The following is a 19360-nucleotide window of genomic DNA, read 5'->3' as shown; positions in this document are numbered from 1 at the left end:
TCCTTTATCGCTTTCAGTGTTTACTTTCAGTTTTGCTAGATCTAGTTGGGGCATGTCCCAACATTTCTAGTCAGTTTAGAGGCATATTTCAGACACAGTTAGATTCAGCTTAGTATTGAGTTAATATCTTCTTTGTATTAAACTCATCAGTTATCATATATCTTAGTTATAGTATATGGGTATATCCCGTCTTTTCATCTTATTTATGATTTAGCTTCCGCACAGTTTCTATTATTCAGAATATATTTAGTATGCTCATGAGCATGCCTGTAGGGTTATCTTGGGATCACTTGTGGTCCTAGGTCCTGTGTCCGCGTCTCGGGGGTAGCTTAGGGCGTGACAAACTTGGTATCAGAGCATTAGGTTTAAGTGTCCTAGCATGTCTGAAAAGCCGCACTAAGTAGAGTCCTTTTCATGGGTGTGAAGTGCACCACATCTAATGAAAGGGAGGCTAGAAAGTGATTTTAGGAAAACTTAACTTTCTTGTTACTATTATCGTGCGTAAGGTATGATCTAATTGCATTCTAACTTGACGTTCTACGTTTCAGTGATCATGCCTCCTCGTAGAGATTATGCCAGAAATGCGAATGCCAGAAATGGGAATGCCAGGAATGCAAACGCAGCTCCTCCAGTTCCGGATCAGGAAGTCTCAAATGCTGAATTCAGGAATGCCATTCAGATGTTGGCTCAAAGTGTCGCTAACCAGAACAGTCAGCGGGTTCAAGCTCCTGTGAATGCAAATGGTGGATCAGCAGCAGCAAGGGTCCGTGACTTTGTTAGGATGAATCCGCCTGAGTTCTTAGGATCACAGATTGGTGAAGATCCCTAACATTTCTAGGATGAGATCAAGAAGATCTTTGAGGTGATGCAAGTCACTGGGAATGATCGGGTTGAGTTGGTATCTTACCAACTTAAGGATGTGGCTCAAATCTGGTATACTCAGTGGAAGGAGAACAAGGGTACAAAAGCCGCTCCTATTACTTGGGATTGTTTCAGCGAAACCTTTCTGGAAAGGTTTTTCCACATAGAGTTGAGAAAATAAAGGGCCCAAAAATTTATGAACTTAAGGCAGGGTAACTTGACTGTCCTAGAGTATGGGATCAAATTTAACCAACTCTCCAGGTATGCTCCTCACATGGTTGCTGATTCCAGGGCTCAGATGAATAAGTTTCTCTATGGAGTGTCAGACTTAGTGAAAACAGAGTGCAGGAATGCTATGTTGTTGGGAGACATGAACATATCTAGGCTCATGACTCATGCTCAGCAGGTTGAGGGTGATAAGCTTAGGGAACAGGAAAAGGAGAGTAAGAAAGCAAGAACAGGTAACTACGAGTATTCCCACCAGAAATCGGGTGGCGAAAGTCGCTCGCATTTTCAGCAGAGATCTTCAACTCTAGACCCTTCATCAACTAGTGTTCCATCCCTAAGTTCCGTAATGATTAGAAAGGTAGAGCGTCAGGTTCTAAGTCTCAAGGTAGTGTTTCAGGCACCAAAACCTACCCAACTTGCCCGAAATGTAGCAAGAACCATCCAGGCGAGTGCCTTGCAGGTAAGGAAGGATGCTTTGGAAGTGGTCAGTCTGGTCATAGTTTGAATAATTGTCCTTCTAGATAGGGTCAAAGAGGAAATAATGGTAGAGCTTACTCTACAACTTCAGTAGCACCAAGAGGTCGCCCGACTTAGCAGGGTAAATCTTCTGGTACTGGTGGCAGACAGCGCCGAAACAGGCTTTATGCTCTTCAGGCTTGTCAAAATTTGCTTTTCACTGGTACGTTACGAGTCTTTGATCTTGATGTTTATGCATTGTTAAATCCAGGGGCTACTTTGTCTTTTGTAACTCCTTACATAGCAGTCCAATTCAGTGTAGCCCAGAAACTCTTTCAGAACCCTTCTCAGTCTCTACTCCAGTCGGTGACCCAGTTATAGCTAGACGGGTATACAAAAATTGCCCTGTCACAGTCTTTCAAGAAGTCACCTCAGCAGATCTTGTAGAGTTAGAAATGGTAGACTTCGATGTCATTCTAGGCATGGATTGGGTACATTCATGTTATGCCTTAGTTGATTGTAGAACTAGGATGGTTCATTTTCAGTTTTCAGACGAACCAATCATAGAATGGAAGGGTAGTAGCTTAGCATCTATGGGTCGATTCATTTCTTACCTTAAGGCCAGAAAGATGATCTCTTAGGGTTATCTCTTTCATCTAGTTCGGGTTAAGTATTCTAGTTCCAAATCCCCAACTCTTGAGGCAGTTCCTATAATAAGTGAGTTTCCAGAAGTGTTTCCAGAATATCTTCCTGGCGTTCCTCTCGAAAGGGAAATCGACTTTGTAATATATCTCCTTCCAGATACCTAGCCTATCCCTATTCCTCTTTACAGAATGGCTCTAGCATAGCTTAAGGGATTGAAAGAGCAGTTGAAAGACCTTCTAGATAAGGGCTTCATCAGACCTAGTATTTCGCCATGGGGTGCACCAGTGTTGTTCGTAAAGAAGAAAGATGGTTCTCTCAGAATGTGCATTGACTATAGGCAGTTGAACAAGGTCACAATCAAGAATAAATATCCTATCCCCAGGATTGATGACTTGTTTGACTAACTTCAGGGTGCTAGTCATTTCTCAAAGATAGACCTTAGATTAGGTTATCATCAGCTTAGTGTCAGAGATAGTGACATTTCGAAGACAACCTTCAGAACTCGGTATGGTTATTATGAATTTGTAGTCATGTCATTTGGAGTAACCAATGCTGCTGCTGCTTTCATGGATTTGATGAACAGAGTGTTAAAGCAGTACTTGGACTTGTTCGTTATCGTCTTTATTGATGATATCCTCATTTATTCTAGGAATGAGGAAGAAAATGCGAGTCATTTGAGAGTTGTTCTACAAACTCTCAAAGATCGCCAGTTATTTGCAAAATTTAACAAGTGTGAGTTTTCGTTACAATCAGTTGCCTTCCTTGGGCATATTCTGTCTAGTGAAGGAATTCGAGTAGATTCCCAAAAGATTGAAGCAGTGAAACAATGGCCCAAACCTACCTCAACTACAGATATCAGAAGTTTCTTGGGTCTAGCGGGATATTACAGACGGTTTGTGGAAGGATTTTCATCCATAGCCTCTCCATTGACTAAGTTAACTCAGAAAAAGGTTAAGTTCCAATGGTCAGATGATTGTGAGAAAAGCTTTGCAGAACTTAAAACTAGGATGACTACAACTCCTGTCTTGACTATAACAGAGGGTTCATATTGTTATGTGATCTATTTTGATGCATCCAGGGTCGGCCTAGGTTGTGTGTTGATGCAGCGAGGTAAGGTTATAGCTTATGCTTCCAGACAACATAAGGTACATGAGAATAATTATTCAACTCATGACCTCGAGCTTGCAGCAGTGATGTTTGCACTCAAGATTTGGAGACACTACTTGTATGGTGTTCATGTAGATGTGTTCACAGACCATAAGAGCCTTCAGAATGTATTCACCCAGAAAAAGTTGAATCTTCGCCAGAGAAGGTGGCTTGAGTTCCTTAAATATTATGATATGAGTGTGCCTTACCATCCGGATAAGGCGAATGTAGTAGCAGATGCTCTTAGCAGATTATCCATGGGTAGTGTAGCACATGTTGAGGAAGAAAGGAGAGAGTTAGCAAAGGATGTTCACAGACTTGCTTGCCTAGGAGTTCGTCTTATGAGCATATCGGGTGGTTGTGTAACGGTTCAGAATGGGGCAGAATCTTCTTTGGTAGTAGAGGTTAAGGAAATGCAAGATAGTGATCCAATCTTGCTTGAACTTAAGGGTGCAGTCCACAATCAGAGAGTGGAGGTTTTCTCCCAAGGGGGAGATGGTGTACTTCGCTATCAAGGTAGATTGTGTGTTCCTGATGTGGGTGAATTGAGACAACATATTCTATTCATCCAGGCGCCACTGAGATGTACCGTGATCTGCGGGAAGTTTATTGGTGGAATGCTTCCAGACAACTTAAGGTACATGAGAATAATTATTCAACTCAGGACCTCGAGCCTGCAGCAGTGGTGTTTAAACTCAAGATTTGGAGACACTACATGTATGGTGTTCATGTAGATGTGTTCACAGACCATAAGAGCCTTCAGTGTGTATTCACCCAGAAAGAGTTGAATCTTCTCCAGAGAAGGTGGCTTGAGTTCCTCAAAGATTATGATATGAGTGTGCATTACCATCCGGGTAAGGCAAATGTAGTTGTAGATGCTCTTAGCAGATTATCCATGGGTAGTGTAGCACATGTTGAGGAAGAAAGGAGAGAGTTAGCAAATGATGTTCACAGACTTGCTCGCCTTGGAGTTCATGTTATGAGCATATCGGGTGGTTGTGTAACGGTTAAGAATGGGGCAGAATCTTCTTTGGTAGTAGTGGTTAAGGAAATGCAAGATAGTGATCCAATATTGCTTGAACTTAAGGGTGCAGTCCACAATCAGAGAGTGGAGGTTTTCTCCCAAGGGGGAGATGGTGTACTTCTCTATCAAGGTAGATTGTGTGTTCCTTATGTGGGTGAATTGAGACAGCATATTCTCGCAGAAGCCCACAATTCCAGATATTCTATTCATCCAGGAGCCACTAAGATGTACCGTGATCTGCGGGAAGTTTATTGGTGGAATGGTATGAAAAGAGATATAGCAGACTTTGTGGCTAAGTGCCCCAATTGCCAGCAAATCAAGGTAGAACAACAGAAACCAGGAGGTATGACTCAAGAGATTGACATTCCTACTTGGAAGTTGGAAGTTATCAACATGGACTTCATCACAGGTTTACCTCGTACTCGCAGACAGTATGACTCCATTTGGGTGATTGTTGATAGGGTTACTAAGTCTTCTCGCTTTTTGGCGATCAAGACTACAGATTCGTCGGATGATTATGCCAAGCTTTACAATGAGATTGTGAGGTTGCACGGAGTTCCTTTGTCTATCATGTCAGATAGAGGTCCTTAGTTTACATCTCATTTCTGGAAGTCATTTGAGAAAGGTCTTGGTACTCAGGTTAATCTTAGCACAACATTTCATCCGCAGGCGGACGGTCAGGCAGAGCGTACTATTCAGACCTTAGAGGACATGTTGAGAGCTTGTGTGATCGACTTCAAGGGTAATTGGGATGATCACCTTCCTCTAATTGAGTTCGCCTACAACAATAGTTACCATTCCAGCATTCAGATGGCCCCTTATGAGGCATTGCATGGGCGTAGATGTAGATCTCCAATTGGTTGGTTTGAAGTAGGTGAAGCAGCCTTAATAGGACCAGCTTCTGTCCTTGAGGCTATGGAAAAAGTGCAACTCATTAGAGAGAGACTTAAGACCGCTCAGAGTTGCCAGAAGTCTTATGCATATGCGAGAAGAAGGGAACTAGAGTTCCAAGTTGATGATTGGGTATTCCAGAAAGTGTCACCTATGAAAGGGGTGATGAGATTTGGAAAGAAAGGGTAGCTCAGTCCCAAATATGTAGGCCCTTACCGGATCCTGAAAAGGATTGTTTAAGTGGCTTATGAGTTAGAGTTGTCAGCAGACTTAGCAGCAGTACATCCAGTCTTTCACATTTCTCTTTTGAAGAAGTGTGTGGGTGATTCAGCATCCATAGTACCATTAGAGAGTGTGGCCGTGAAAGATAGCCTTTCATATGAGGATGTACCAGTTGAGATTCTTGATCGTCAGGTTAGAAGGTTGAGGAATAAATAAGTCTCTTTAGTCAAGGTTTTGTGGAGGAGTCAACCCGTAGAGGGAGCTACTTGGGAAGCAGAAGCAGCCATGAAGTCTAAGTATCCTCACCTCTTTCCTTCCGATTCCATTCCAGCTTGAAGTAATACTTCCTTTTCAGTTTTTTAGTCATTCATGTGAAAATTCAGTCTTACAATCATGTTCGTTCAGTTTGTACTTGCATTTTCAGCATATTTGCATGTTCTTGGAACTCAGTTCAGTTAGAAATTCAGTTCTCAGTGTTTAGTGGTAGGAATTGCAGCCCTCTCCCTCTATTTAAGCTAGATTAGTCTTCATTCGAGGACGAATGGTCCCAAGGGGGAGATAATGTAACACCCCGTATCCAAAAATAAAGATTTCAGATTTTTGGTGTTACAAGTGGCACTCACGAACACCATTCACGGACCATAGATGGACTCACGGTACGTCCTGCAGGTCCGTGGTTCGTGACAGAAAACTTCCCCTTGACTCAGTCAGAAAATTTGGCTCAGTCCCGACTCACGGATAGACCCACGGTCCGTATATCAAACCACGGTCCGTTGTCTGTGTCCGTGGATTGAGACTTCCCTTACACAGCCTCTGACACAAACTACGGTCGACCAGCACGGACTGTCAATCGATCCACGGTTCGTAGGTCTCACCGTAGATGAGAATTAGCAGCTAGTTAGCTGAAAATTGTTGATGGGTCAACCTCAGATGATCATAACTCTTAGCACAAAATGAATTATGTGTCCCATGACCTATGGTTAGATAGATAATTGAATTACCTTTCCAACTCCATCCAGTTTGCTAAATTCCAAATTCCGAGTAAAAAGTTATGCTTATTTTAGTGAAGCCCTGTCGGGCAGACTCGATCGACGGACACAATCTATGGACTGTCGATTGAATGACGGCCCGTCAGTCCAATACGTCGATCACTCCGACAGCAGTTAAATCAGGCGTCTTTTGGTCTTTTCCTATTTCGTTTAACCCCTATGATACGTCGTTTAAATGCTAAATCATGAGGTTTTAGTCAGTTTAACCCTAGAAACATAACTAGAACTTACCTTAGTCAAAATCATTAATCAAAACTTAGAAAATTAGAAGCAAGAGAGGAGAAAAAGGTCAAGAACCGTAGTTCAAGAACGCAACAAGTTTCCTTCAGTTCCAGCCCTGAAATAGAAAGATTTCTCCGTGGAATTTGTCAACAGGTATGTGGAATTTCACTAGTGGGTTCCTTTCGCCCATTAGGTCCCTAGAATTCAGTCAGATTCTTGATTATGAACAGACCAGGGTTTTTAGAATTACAGCAGATCATCATGAATTAGTTATTTGAAAGTTCCAAATCAGATTATCATGTTATTGCTCAGTTTATCGCATGAATTTCAGAACCCTAACTATGTATTTCTTTAGTTCTTGAATTACACATACTAGGTCAGATATTTCAGTATTCAGTTTTATATGCCTCAGTTTATGAATGCATCATTATCAGATTAATTTTGCATTCTTAGTTTGCATGTTCAGTCCGAGCTACCCAGTATTTACAGAAATTCAGTCATACCCAGTTAACTAATTAATTCATTGGGAGTAGCATTATACCGAGTTGGACTAGGGTTCAACATACCCATATAGTCCCAGAACTACGAGCCACGTAGGTGTAAGTCCCCTATGTCAGACATCAGTTTAGTGATCACGCCCGCATGCCTCCATACCTCTGACAGGGTATATTGGGCCCTCTCGATGAGGCGTATACTATCAGACTCCATATTTAGCTCATGTGGTTTTATGTCGGTTATTAGTAGCTCCCAAAGTTCAGTTAGACTCTATTGCATTGACCATATTTCAGTATAGTCAGTATTCATTCTCAGCATGTTATAAATTTGGTCATTGCATTCAGTTAGCTCGTTATTCAGTATTTTCAGTATCTATATCATGTTCAGATTATATCATTACTCAGTATGCTTTGTTCAGTTATGTGTTATTTCAGCTTTACTCTATCCTGCATGCTCAGTACCTTTCAGGTACTAACGCATACGTGCGCTACATCTTCTCATGATGTAGGTTCAGCTTCTCAGCATCCAGATCACGCTTAGATCGGTTCTCGATCTTCAGTTTAGCAACATCAGTGGTGAGTCCTCATTCTTCGAGGACTAGTGACATGTTTACCTTTATCACTTTTAGTGTTTAGTTTCAGTTTTGCTAGATCTAGTTGGGGCATATCCTAACATTTCTAGTCAGTTTAGAGGCGTATTTCAGACATAGTTAGATTCAGCTTAGTATTTAGCTAATATCTTCTGTGTAATAAACTCATCAGTTATCATATATCTCAGTTATAGTATATGGGTATTTCCCATTTTTTCATCTTATTATGATTTAGCTTCCGCACAGTTTCTATTATTCAGATTATATTTAGTATGCTCATGATCATGCCAACAGGGTTATCTTGGGATCACTTGTGGTCCTAGGTCCCGTGTCCACGTCTCGGGGGTAGCTCGGGGGATGACAAACTTGGTACCAGAACATTAGGTCTAAGTGTCTTAGGATGTCTGAAAAACCGCACTAAGTAGAGTCTTTTTGACGGGTGTGAAGTGCACCACATCTAATGAGAGGGAGGCTACAAAGTGATTTTAGAAAATCTTCACTTTCTTGTTACTCTTATCGTGCGTAAGGTATGATCTAATTCCATTCTAACTCGACGTTCTACGTTTCAGTTATCATGCCTCCTCGTAGAGATTATGCCAGAAATGCGAAAGCTAGGAATGCAAATGCAGCTCCTCCAGTTCTGGATCAGGAAGTCTCAAATGCTGAATTCAGAAATGCCATTCAGATGTTGGCTCAGAGTGTCGCTAACCAGGACAATCAGCGGGTTCAAGCTCCTGTGAATGCAAATGGTGGATCAGCAGCAGCAAGGGTCTGTGACTTTGTTAGGATGAATCCGCCTGCGTTCTTAGGATCACAGACTGGTGAAGATCCCTAGAATTTCTTGGATGAGATCAAGAGAATCTTTGAGGTGATGCAGGTCACTAGGAATGATTGGGTTGAGTTGGTATCTTACCAACTTAAGGATGTGGCTCATATCTAGTATACTCAGTGGAAGGAGAACAGGGGTACAAATGCCCCTCCTATTACTTGGGTTTGTTTCAGCGAAACCTTTCTGGAAAGGTTTTTCCCCATACAGTTGAGAGAAGCAAGGGCCCAAGAATTTATGAACTTAAGGCAGGGTAACTTGACTGTCCAAGAGTATGGGCTCAAGTTTAACCAACTCTCCAGGTATGCTCCTCACATGGTTGCTGATTCCAGGGCTCAGATGAATTAGTTTCTCTATGGAGTGTCAGACTTAGTGAAAATAGAGTGCAGGAATGCTATGTTGTTGGGAGACATGAATATCTCTAGGCGCATGACTCATGCTCAGCAGGTTGAGGGTGATAAGCTTAGGGAATATGCAAAGGAGACTAAGAAAGCAAGAACAGGTAACTACGAGTATTCCCACCAGAAATAAGGTGGCGGAAGTCGCTCGCATTTTCAGTAGAAGTCTTCGACTCCTACCCCATCATCAACTAGTGTTCCATCCCCCAAGTTTCGTAATGATCAGAAACGTAGGGCGTCATGTTTTAAGTCTCAAGGTAGTGTTTCAGGCACCAAAACCTACCCAACTTGCTCAAAATGTAGTAAGAACCATCCTGGCAAATGCCTTGCAGGTAAGGAAGGATGCTTTGGGTGTGGTCAGTCTGATCATAGATTCAAGGATTGTCCTTCTAGACAGGGTCAAGGAGGAAATAATGGTAGAGCTCAGTCTACAACTTCAGCAGCACCAGCAGGTCGCCCGACTCTGCAGGGTAGCTCTTCTGGTACTGGTAGCGAACAGCGCCATAACAGGCTTTATGCTCTTCAGGCTTGTCAAGATCAGGAAGAATCTCCTGATGTAGTCACTGGTACGTTACGAGTCTTTGATCTTGATGTTTATGCATTGTTAGATCCATGGGCTACTTTTGTCTTTTGTAACTCCTTACATAGCAGTCCAATTCAGTGTAGCCCAGAAAATCTTACAGAACCCTTCTCAGTCTCTACTCCAGTCGGTGACCCAGTTATAGCTAGACGGGTATACATAAATTGCCCTATCACAGTCTTTCAGAAAGTCACCTCAGCAGATCTTATAGAGTTAGAAATGGTAGACTTCGATGTCATTCTAGGCATGGATTGGTTACATTCATGTTATGCCTCAGTTTATTGTAGAACTAGGATGGTTCGTTTTCAGTTTCCAGACGAACCAATCTTAGAATGGAAGGGTAGTAGCTTAACGCCTATGGGTTGATACATTTCTTACCTTAAGGCTAAAAAGATGATCTCTAAGGGTTATCTCTATCATCTAGTTCGGGTTAAGGATTCTAGTTCCCAATCCCCAACTCTTGAGTCAGTTCCTATAATCAGTGAGTTTCCAGAAGTGTTTCCAAAATATCTTCCCAGAGGTCCTCCCGAAAGGGAAATCGACTTTGGAATATATCTCCTTCCAGATACCCAACCTATATCTATTCCTCCTTACATAATGGCTCCAGCTGAGCTTAAGGAATTAAATGAACAGTTGAAAGACCTTTTAGATAAGGGCTTCATCAGACCTAGTATTTCGTCATGGGGTGCACCAGTGTTGTTCGTAAAGAAGAAAGATAGTTCTCTCAGAATATTCATTGACTATAGGCAGTTGAACAAGGTCACAATCAACAATAAGTATCATATCCCCAGGATTGATGACTTGTTTGACCAATTTCAGGGTACTAGTTATTTCTCAAAGATAGACCTCAAATCAGGTTATCATCAGCTTAGACTCGGAGATAGCGACATTCCGAAGACAGCCTTCAGAACTCGGTATGGTCATTATGAATTTGTAGTCATGTCATTTGGACTAATAAATGCTCCTGCAACTTTCATGGATTTGATGAACAGAGTGTTCAAGCAGTACTTGGACTTGTTCGTTATCGTCTTTATTGATGATATCCTCATTTATTCTAGGAATGAGGAAGAACATGCGAGTCATTTGAGAGTTGTTCTACAAACTCTCAAAGATCGCCAGTTATTTGCAAAATTTAACAACTGTGAGTTTTGGTTACAATCAGTTGCCTTCCTTGGGCATATTGTGTCTAGTGAATGAATTCGAGTAGATTCCCAGAAGATAGAAGCAGTGAGACAATGGCCCAGACCTACCTCTGCTACATATATCAGAAGTTTCTTGGGTCTAGCGGGATATTACAGACGATTTGTGGAAGGATTTTCATACATAGCCTCTCCATTGACTAAGTTAACACAAAAAAAGGTTAAGTTCCAATGGTCAGATGATTGTGAGAAAAGTTTTGCAGAACTGAAAAATAGGTTGACTACAACTCCAGTCTTGACTCTACCAGAGGGTTCAGATAGTTATGTGATCTATTCTGATGCATCCAGGGTCGGCCTAGGTTGTGTGTGGATGCAACGAGGTAACGTTATAGCTTATGCTTCCAGACAACTTCAGGTATATGAGAATAATTATTCAACTCATGACCTCGATCTTGCAGCAGTGGTATTTGCACTCAAGATTTGGAGACACAACATGAATGGTGTTCATGTAGATGTGTTCACAGACCATAAGAGCCTTTAGTATGTATTCACCCAGAAAAAGTTGAATCTTCGCTAGAGAAGGTGGCTTGAGTTCCTCAAAGATTATGATATGAGTGTGCATTACCATCCGGGTAAGGCGAATGTAGTAGCAGATGCTCTTAGCAGATTATCCATGGGTAGTGTAGCACATGTTGAGGAAGAATGGAGAGAGTTAGCAAATGATGTTCACAGACTTGCTCGCCTAGGAGTTCGTCTTATGAGCATATCGGGTGGTTGTGTAACGGTTCAGAATGGGGCAGAATCTTCTTTGGTAGTAGAGGTTAAGGAAATGCAAGATAGTGATCCAATATTGCTTAAACTTAAGGGTGCAACCCACAATCAGAGAGTGGAGGTTTTCTCCCAAGGGGGAGATGGTGTACTTCGCTATGAAAGTAGATTATGTGTTCCTGATGTGGGTGAATTGAGACAACATATTCTCGCAGAAGCCCACAATTCCAGATATTCTATTCATCCAGGAGCCACTAAGATGTACCGTGATCTGCGGGAAGTTTATTGGTGGAATGGCATGAAAATAGATATAACAGACTTTTTGGCTAAGTGCCCCAATTGCCAGCAAATCAAGGTAGAACATTAGAAACCAGGAGGTATGACTCAAGAGATTGACATTCCTACTTGGAAGTTGGAAGTTATCAACATGGACTTCATCAAAGGTTTACCTCGTACTCGCAGACAGCATGACCCTATTTGGGTGATTGTTGATAGGGTTACTAAGTCTTCTCGCTTTTTGGTGGTCAAGACTACAGATTCGTCGGAGGATTATGCCAAGCTTTACATTAATGAGATTGTGAGATTGCACGGAGTTCCTTTGTCTATCATCTCAGATAGAGGTCCTTAGTTTACATCTCATTTCTGGAAGTCATTTGAGAAAGGTCATGGTACTCAGGTGAATCTTAGCACAGCATTTCATCCGCAGACGGATGGTCAGGCAGAGCGTACCATTCAGACCTTAGAGAACATGTTGAGAGCTTGTGTGATCGACTTCAAGGGTAGTTGGGATGATCACCTTCCTCTGATTGAGTTCGCCTACAACAATACTTACCATTCCAGCATTCAGATGGCCCCGTATGAGGCATTGTATGGGCATAGATGTAGATCTCCAATTGGTTGGTTTGAAGTAGGTGAAACAGCCTTAATAGGACAAGATTCAGTCCTTGATGCTATGGAAAAAGTGCAACTCATTAGAGAGAGACTTAAGACTGCTCAATGTTGACACCCAATTTTGGCCCTCCACGTTATAGATTAATCAATGAGTTTCTTTAATTTCCAAAGATTTGAAATAATTGACTTTATAAAATTTTAAAATGTCTTTCAAGTTACTTTTAATTAATTTTATCATTTTTAAGTAATATATATGTTTTATATAATTGTGTATATAATCAATATATTTTATAAGCATTTCGAAAATCATCACAAAAAGATTTTTTATTTTAGTAAGTATTTTATTATATTAGTTTAGTTTAAATCATGGTAATAATTTTGAATTATTAGTTTACAATTAAGTTAATTATGTTGTTTCATTAAGATTAAGAAGCTCGTTAATTAATCAATATTAATTCGTCTTATTCAATATTTAGTCGGACTCACCATTTGAACTCGTTGGGCTATGGCTTAACTACAATTTTGTCATTTTCTTTACCTCATCCTAAAGATTGATTTTTGGGCCAAATCCAATACTCCGTTTCATCCCATTACTTCAATATAGTGACCCAACAACCCATCCTCCTTAAACTCAACCCGACCCAATTCTTTAATCAACAAAGAAAACCCAATTCCAGTCCAGCCTGAACAGCAGCAAGTACACGTCAATTTCAACATACCCAAGCGGCGTTAATCAGAACATCAACACAACAGTGAGCAAACGACGTCAAATTACACGGAGCAACTCACGATTCCAAATGGTGAAATACACAGAAAGCAGTAGCGGCAGTAGACGTACAACAGTACGCTTCTTTTCCTTGTCGTTTTCTCCAATTACCCCCGACAAACAGTACAAGTAGTACTGTTCCAGTGCCGATTCCAGCAGAGAACTTCGTCCTTGCAGCCTAGAGATGGCGCCATGTAGCATTCGAAGGACGATGAGCCGATCCTAGCCCTCCATCTCGCCTTCAAAATGTTGAGATTGTGAGAATCATTGGGGGTATGCTCTGGTTCCGGATAGAATTCCATTTGAAATTCAAATTTTGGCCCCTTTTCTAGTCCAATTTTGCCCTTGTCTATTTCCCCCCAAATTTTCCCTAAATCCTATCTATATAAATCCACCCTGTTCATTGTTCATGGGGGGATTTTTTTTGGAGAAAAAAGGGTACATAAGAGTTTTGGAATTCTTGGTTCCATAGTTTATAATTATGCGGCTTTTTTGTGGTTGTTCGAGTTTCAAGAGGTGTTGGAAGTGTCTCCGTCAAACTCATCGTCCAATCCGCTGCCCGAAAGGAGGTAATTCCTTTCTTGGCTTTGTTTTTGTTTAATTCCCAGATTTTCTATGTTTTCCATTTATGTGTTCTTAGCTTTGCTTTAATTTTCATGGGTTAGATTTTGGTTTGATATTTAAGTAGTTAATAAGGTTTCCTTTGAAGTTTCTTTGCTGTTTTGTTCTTGTTGCTCATCTGATTAGTACTAAAGATTCATAGAAATATCAAATGTTAGTTCATATCCTCTGTTAAGAGTTGTTGTTTAGAAAGTTATACTTTTTGGCGTTTTCTTTTGTCTGTTGGTTCCATGGCGTTGATATTTGCTCAAGTTTTGATTCGCTAGTAATCTGTTTAGTATAGTTGAGTTCACTTCAGTAACTGTTATTTTAAAATGAGTTCTAAACCTACGAATCTTCTTAGTGTTGGTTCGAAAATGTGTCGTTATTTAGCTTAAAGTTAATCGTATTCTTGGGTGCTGCATATGCCTTTTTAACTTGTTATTTTCTCAAATTTGTGGGCTATTTAAAGGTTCTCCTTTCATATCTGCTTGAGCTTCAGCTTCTCATTAAGCACGTCTTAGTTAAATTTTCATGCTTACATAGCTTTGGGTTTTAGTGGATTAGACTTCTAACACATATGATCTCTTACATTGTGGAAATGGTGTTCCATATATGAAGTGAGCTTACTTTGGCTAAAAAGTGACTATTATATTTTGACAAATGCTCCAACCTACTGTTTCATGTTGCGATCAAATGCGTCTCATTTCATGATACTTGATTGTTCATATTTTCTTAGTCTTATTTGCTGAAATAGTTTAAAGGTTTAAAAGTAAATCTAACATGTCTCAAAGTGCTCAATTCATGATGTGTTCTTCTGTTTTTTTTTATATTTATTTAGAGCAAAATCTAGTTTATTGTTAGAACGTAGCTTCTATGTTTGCAATCTATTACTGTATTAATTTAGCTACGTCTCAAACTTTCCACCTTATTGTGATTTAATGTGCTGATTTGGTTTGTTAAAAAAAAAAAAAGTAGGCAGCCTTTGTTTACATTTTTAAAACTAACATAGAAATGGCTTCCTAGTGTAATAGATTGTTTTGTTTGATTCTAAACTAATTTGGGTTAAATAATATTATCGCCATGTCTCTTTAATTCCAACGATGAAGTTTCACTAATTGAATTTTGACGTTAAAAGTTTCTGCTTCTAAGGTTCAATGTGCTCACTAAATAATAGTTTTGTTTCTTCAATGAGGTTCCTTTATTTCTCTAAGTGATATGGCTCTAGTTGGTTTAAGTTTGGCGTCGGAATGCTTTCAACTATGTTTTCCATACTTATTTACTAACTTTCTTTTGGTTAAATTAAAATCGTGACTATTTCTATTTCTATTTAAATGTTGTTAGAGTTTGTTTACATGTTGAAATAGTACAAGCCCCCCCTCCTCCCCCTTTCTTGATTAGTTGCTAAGTCTTGTTCTTTGTTTTTTTGGCATGGACTTTCTCTCGATTTACTCCAATGGACTCCCCTCTCTTGCATTTTCCTCTTCTTCGAGTCGACCTCATCAAATTCGCGAGAAGGAAGCTAATATTAGTGGGATAAAGCCCAAATTAGTGGCAGCAACATATTAGCAGAATTGCAGCAGTTCCCAAAGGGCTGGAATTTAAAATTTTGAACTATAAGTTCAATGAAATGACCAGCAGCACCTGCTGCCTTAAAAGGGCAGAAAAACGAGGAGCGAAATTGGGTTAAAACCCCGAGAAACTAGCAGGATGGCGGCAGTCCCCTAAGGGCTGAAAATTGGATTCTTTTTGGGCTTAAAAGGTTTAGTTAGATCAGCAGCACCAAAGAGCATTTAGGCAAAGTGCCTCGATTTTTGTTATTTGCCATCTTGACTTATGTTCTTAATTTGTTTTATAAATGCTAACACTTTCTTTCTTATATCTAATATAGACGAATCCTCCGGAAATTTTCTATTTTGTTACTTATTTTGCTTCAAGTATTCAAAATTTTCAAACCTTTTTAATTTACGTCATTTAAGCTTCAAGACTAACTTGAGAATTATCTATATTCTTTCATAGTTAGTATTTAATTTTCAAATTCATGCCTAAGTGATTGTGTTGATTATTCGACTCAAAAACTTGACTCGGATAAATTGTTAAATTAAAATTTTATTTTGGTACCTCAACATTTGAATTATTTCATTATTTGGGATGATATGAATGTTTGTAGTATCAAAAGATTTCTCACTTATATATAAAATAAAAAAAAAATAAAAAATAAGATTTTTCAAACAATTTAAGTTTTCTTTTAAAATTAGCCAACTTTTAAATCTGTCGGTCAATTGTGTGTTAGCGGATTCTCTAAGATGCCTAAACCCTTCCTTAGAGAATCATTTGAACCTTTACCCGACTCTGGTTTTATTAAAAATATTTTATTCAAAAAACCCCATTTTAAAACGGTTTTCTTAATTTTTCCTAAAAAATTAAGTGGCAACTTCCAAATAACTCATTTTTCCAAAACTTAACAAAAATTGCCAAAGTTGCGAAAATGGTCTCAAAACCTTAGTTTTCGAGATCGGGTTGTAACAGAGTGGTGACCTCACTGGGGATTCATCTAGGTTCTAACCAAAAGGATTTTATTGTTTGGCTAACTATTATTGTATTAATTGTTACTTTATGAAATTATGTATTTAAATTTTGAATATTAACTGTCATATTGTATTCATGACATTTTCCAATATGTATGTATGGTATATTAAAGAACGGTTTTGCGGAATCGCAACCGGACTTTTTATACTCAACCCTTTTCCGGAATGATCGGCAATTTATTGGTTCGTCATGCGTCCAATGGTTGTTGTGAGTTCTAGCCTATGTTGTCCTCTTGGGTTTCCGGTCTTTCAAAAGCCACTCCTAGTCGACTAGCGTAGAGGGAAACCAAATCCCAAATTTAAAGCATTTTGAACTAAGTTGACCCAGCACCCAAGGCGTGTTGGGCCCATTAGAAGACTACCTTGTGTCTTATTGACTCACGATCAATATAAGACGATCATTCAACTATTTGTTAAATTTGAAGGATATGTATGTCGATTTGTGCGTACCATTATCCCTTGGGGTTGAGTTTTTATTTTTTTTAGGTAGTTTCTTTATTTAAGTCAAAAGAATATCCTCCTCATCCGAAAGAAATCCAAAAGCATCAAGAAGTTCGGGAATGAAGATTTTATGTGGAAGCTTAGATTAGTTTACCATTGTACCCCTGCGTGTGATTGATATTTATTTCCCTTTCCTCTATTATGTATCCCCATTTGCTTTATTCATAAGGTTTGTGTATTTTTTTTTATTTTTTTTGTTGGGGCGATGGAACGTTTTACAAACGATATACGCATCCTTCAATCGTTAGGCCTACCTTTGGCTCAAAAAGGTCACATGCATGGTAGGAGGCGTTATATATTGTTTGTGTGTTAAATGTTACAAATTTTGTTTCATTTGTGCTTGTTTGACTTATGTGTTCTATACATATGTTTGGCTTTAAACATAATTAGTCCATTATTCTATTCCAAAGTATCAAAATCTTATACTCAATTTTCAAGCCTTCCAAAATACTCTTTGACTCCTTATCAAAATACGTTCAAAATCACTCAAGTTCTAGATTCAATAGAGCTTTAAAAATTATTAGGTCATCATTCAAATTTACGTTGACCTCGTTGTTGCTTGAGAATTATTTTTCACACCTACCTAGCCGGCGTTACTAAATATATCGCCAGTTTCATGTCATTTTAGAGACGTCTTTATTCTCGAAAGGACTTTTCAATTGAACCTTCCAAAAGGTACATTTGAATCTTTACTCAAATCCTATAGTTTACTTTGTTCGAATTCCTTTCTTTCATTAAAAGTCTTAGTTCACAAAATGATCAAATTTTTTTTTCCATTTAATCACTTTCTAGAGTCTCTCCCTCCTCGAATTTCGGACTAATTTATTTTTAGCAAAACAAATGTTATTTGTTTTATATGTTACTTTGGTTGATTATTATGACTAATGGACTAATTCTTTTATTTTTTGAGTTGTTTTTAGAACAAGAGACTGATTTGTGTTGGTAATCAAACTTGCTCACTTCACCAAAGTACCCGCTGATAGAACATCCATATTTTACACGGTCTAAGGTCAAGGAAATTTCTACAGACACTTCATTTCTTACTTGGACTACTAAGAGGACTCGGTCAAAAATGGATCCCACTATCAACACGGTTGCTTTGTCCGAAATGATCCCCACTACATCTGTCGCGGCCAATCCTAGTCCCTCAGTAGAAACAGAATCGTCCATGGAAGTCATCGCTAGTCTAGAGCAACAAATTGGTGAACTGAACTTCCTGGTAACACAATACCAAGCTGCTTCTCAGAACTTACCACCTGATGCTCGCTAAAAAGGGCCCATGCCACCTTTATTTCCAACTTCAAGTGAGCTCAATCAAGGAGATCATTTTACCACCTTTCAGCAAACTCAAAGTGGTCCCCTCCCTCATTTAACTTAGGATACTCCTCTTGTGTAGACATTTGCTCCTCCAAAAGCTCCAACAGTAACACATCATGCTCCGCCAGTGTACACTTATGTCACTGTTCCACCTGTTACCAAGGCTCGGGAGTTTCACCGCCAAGATGTTAATCATTATGTTGAAATTGAAAATGATGCAAAATCAATTGATGTTGAAATGATGAATAAGAAGATTAAAAGCTTAGAAGATGCTATGAGAGGTCTTCATGGGTTCTATAGTAGGCAGAGTGTGAGATATGAAGAGTTGTGCACATTCCCTGAGGTTGAGCTTCCACTCGGTTACAAGATTCCAAAGTTTGAAAAGTTCAGTGGATCAGGAAATCCTTTCTTTCACTTGAAAATTTACTGTGAAAAGTTGATTGGCGCTGGAAACAACGAAGGGATAAGAATCAAGCTTTTCAATCAAAGTCTGACTGGAAAAGCCTTGTAGTGGTACTCAAAGCAAGATGTGACTAAATGGCGTACTTGGGATGATCTAGCAAATGCTTTTGTGGATCACTATAAGTTTCATGTTAAAATCGCTCCTGATAGGATCTCTATTACCAAGCTAAAACCTAAGTCGACTGAATGCTTTCGAGAATATGCCATTCGTTGGAGAGAGGAAGCTGCTAGGGTGCACCCACCTATGGAGGAATCAGAAATGATCACCTACTTCATTCAAGCTTAAGACTCAGAATACTATGAGCGTATGGTGACACTGGGTGGAAAGACATTTGCAGAAGTTATCAAAGCTGGAGAAATGATTGAAGATGGGCTTAAGACTGGCCGAATACCGAGTTACACCTCATCCCAGTTTTCTAACAGGGCCTATCCAACAGGTTCCTTTTGAAGTGGAAAGAAAAAGGAGAAAGAGGTTATGATGTTGACCAGTCGAGGAGTTACCTCATATAACCGTCAACCACCCCCAAGCTATCCTAATTCACAATACTATGTTTGCAACAATCAAGCAACATTTCGTCCTCCACGACCAATGCAAAGTAATCGAAACAATGCACCTCGTCCCGATTTTGAGAAAAAGCCTCCCCGAGTCTTCACTCCATTGTGTGAGACACGAACTCAACTTTTTGACAGATTGAA

At 39.5% G+C, this 19360-nt stretch overlaps 1 protein-coding gene across 1 annotated transcript; it reads left to right on the top strand.

Annotated features, from left to right (window-relative positions):
- The first annotated feature begins 17957 nt into the window (after positions 1–17957).
- On the top strand, positions 17958–18950 carry LOC125821097 (uncharacterized). The gene is made up of 3 exons (XM_049500509.1): positions 17958–18104; positions 18282–18709; positions 18815–18950. The coding sequence occupies exons 1-3, from the start codon at positions 17958–17960 to the stop codon at positions 18948–18950; spliced, it is 711 nt and encodes a 236-aa protein (XP_049356466.1).
- The last annotated feature ends 410 nt before the right edge of the window (positions 18951–19360 follow it).

The sequence above is a fragment of the Solanum verrucosum genome, unplaced genomic scaffold (assembly GCF_900185275.1).
Source record: "Solanum verrucosum unplaced genomic scaffold, falcon-dt-bn FXZP01000215.1, whole genome shotgun sequence".
Lineage (NCBI taxonomy): Eukaryota > Viridiplantae > Streptophyta > Magnoliopsida > Solanales > Solanaceae > Solanum > Solanum verrucosum.
The sequence above is the reverse complement of the archived record's forward strand: the minus strand, read 5'-3'. Positions and strand labels throughout refer to the sequence as shown.

Coding starts and splice junctions, on each gene's coding strand:
- LOC125821097 (XM_049500509.1), top strand. CDS start 17,958: ATGGATCCCACTATCAACACGGTTGCTTTGTCCGAAATGATCCCCACT. Junction 18,105..18,281: donor TTGGTGAACTGAACTTCCTG/GTAACACAATAC, acceptor CCTCTTGTGTAG/ACATTTGCTCCTCCAAAAGC. Junction 18,710..18,814: donor AGTCTGACTGGAAAAGCCTT/GTAGTGGTACTC, acceptor CGCTCCTGATAG/GATCTCTATTACCAAGCTAA.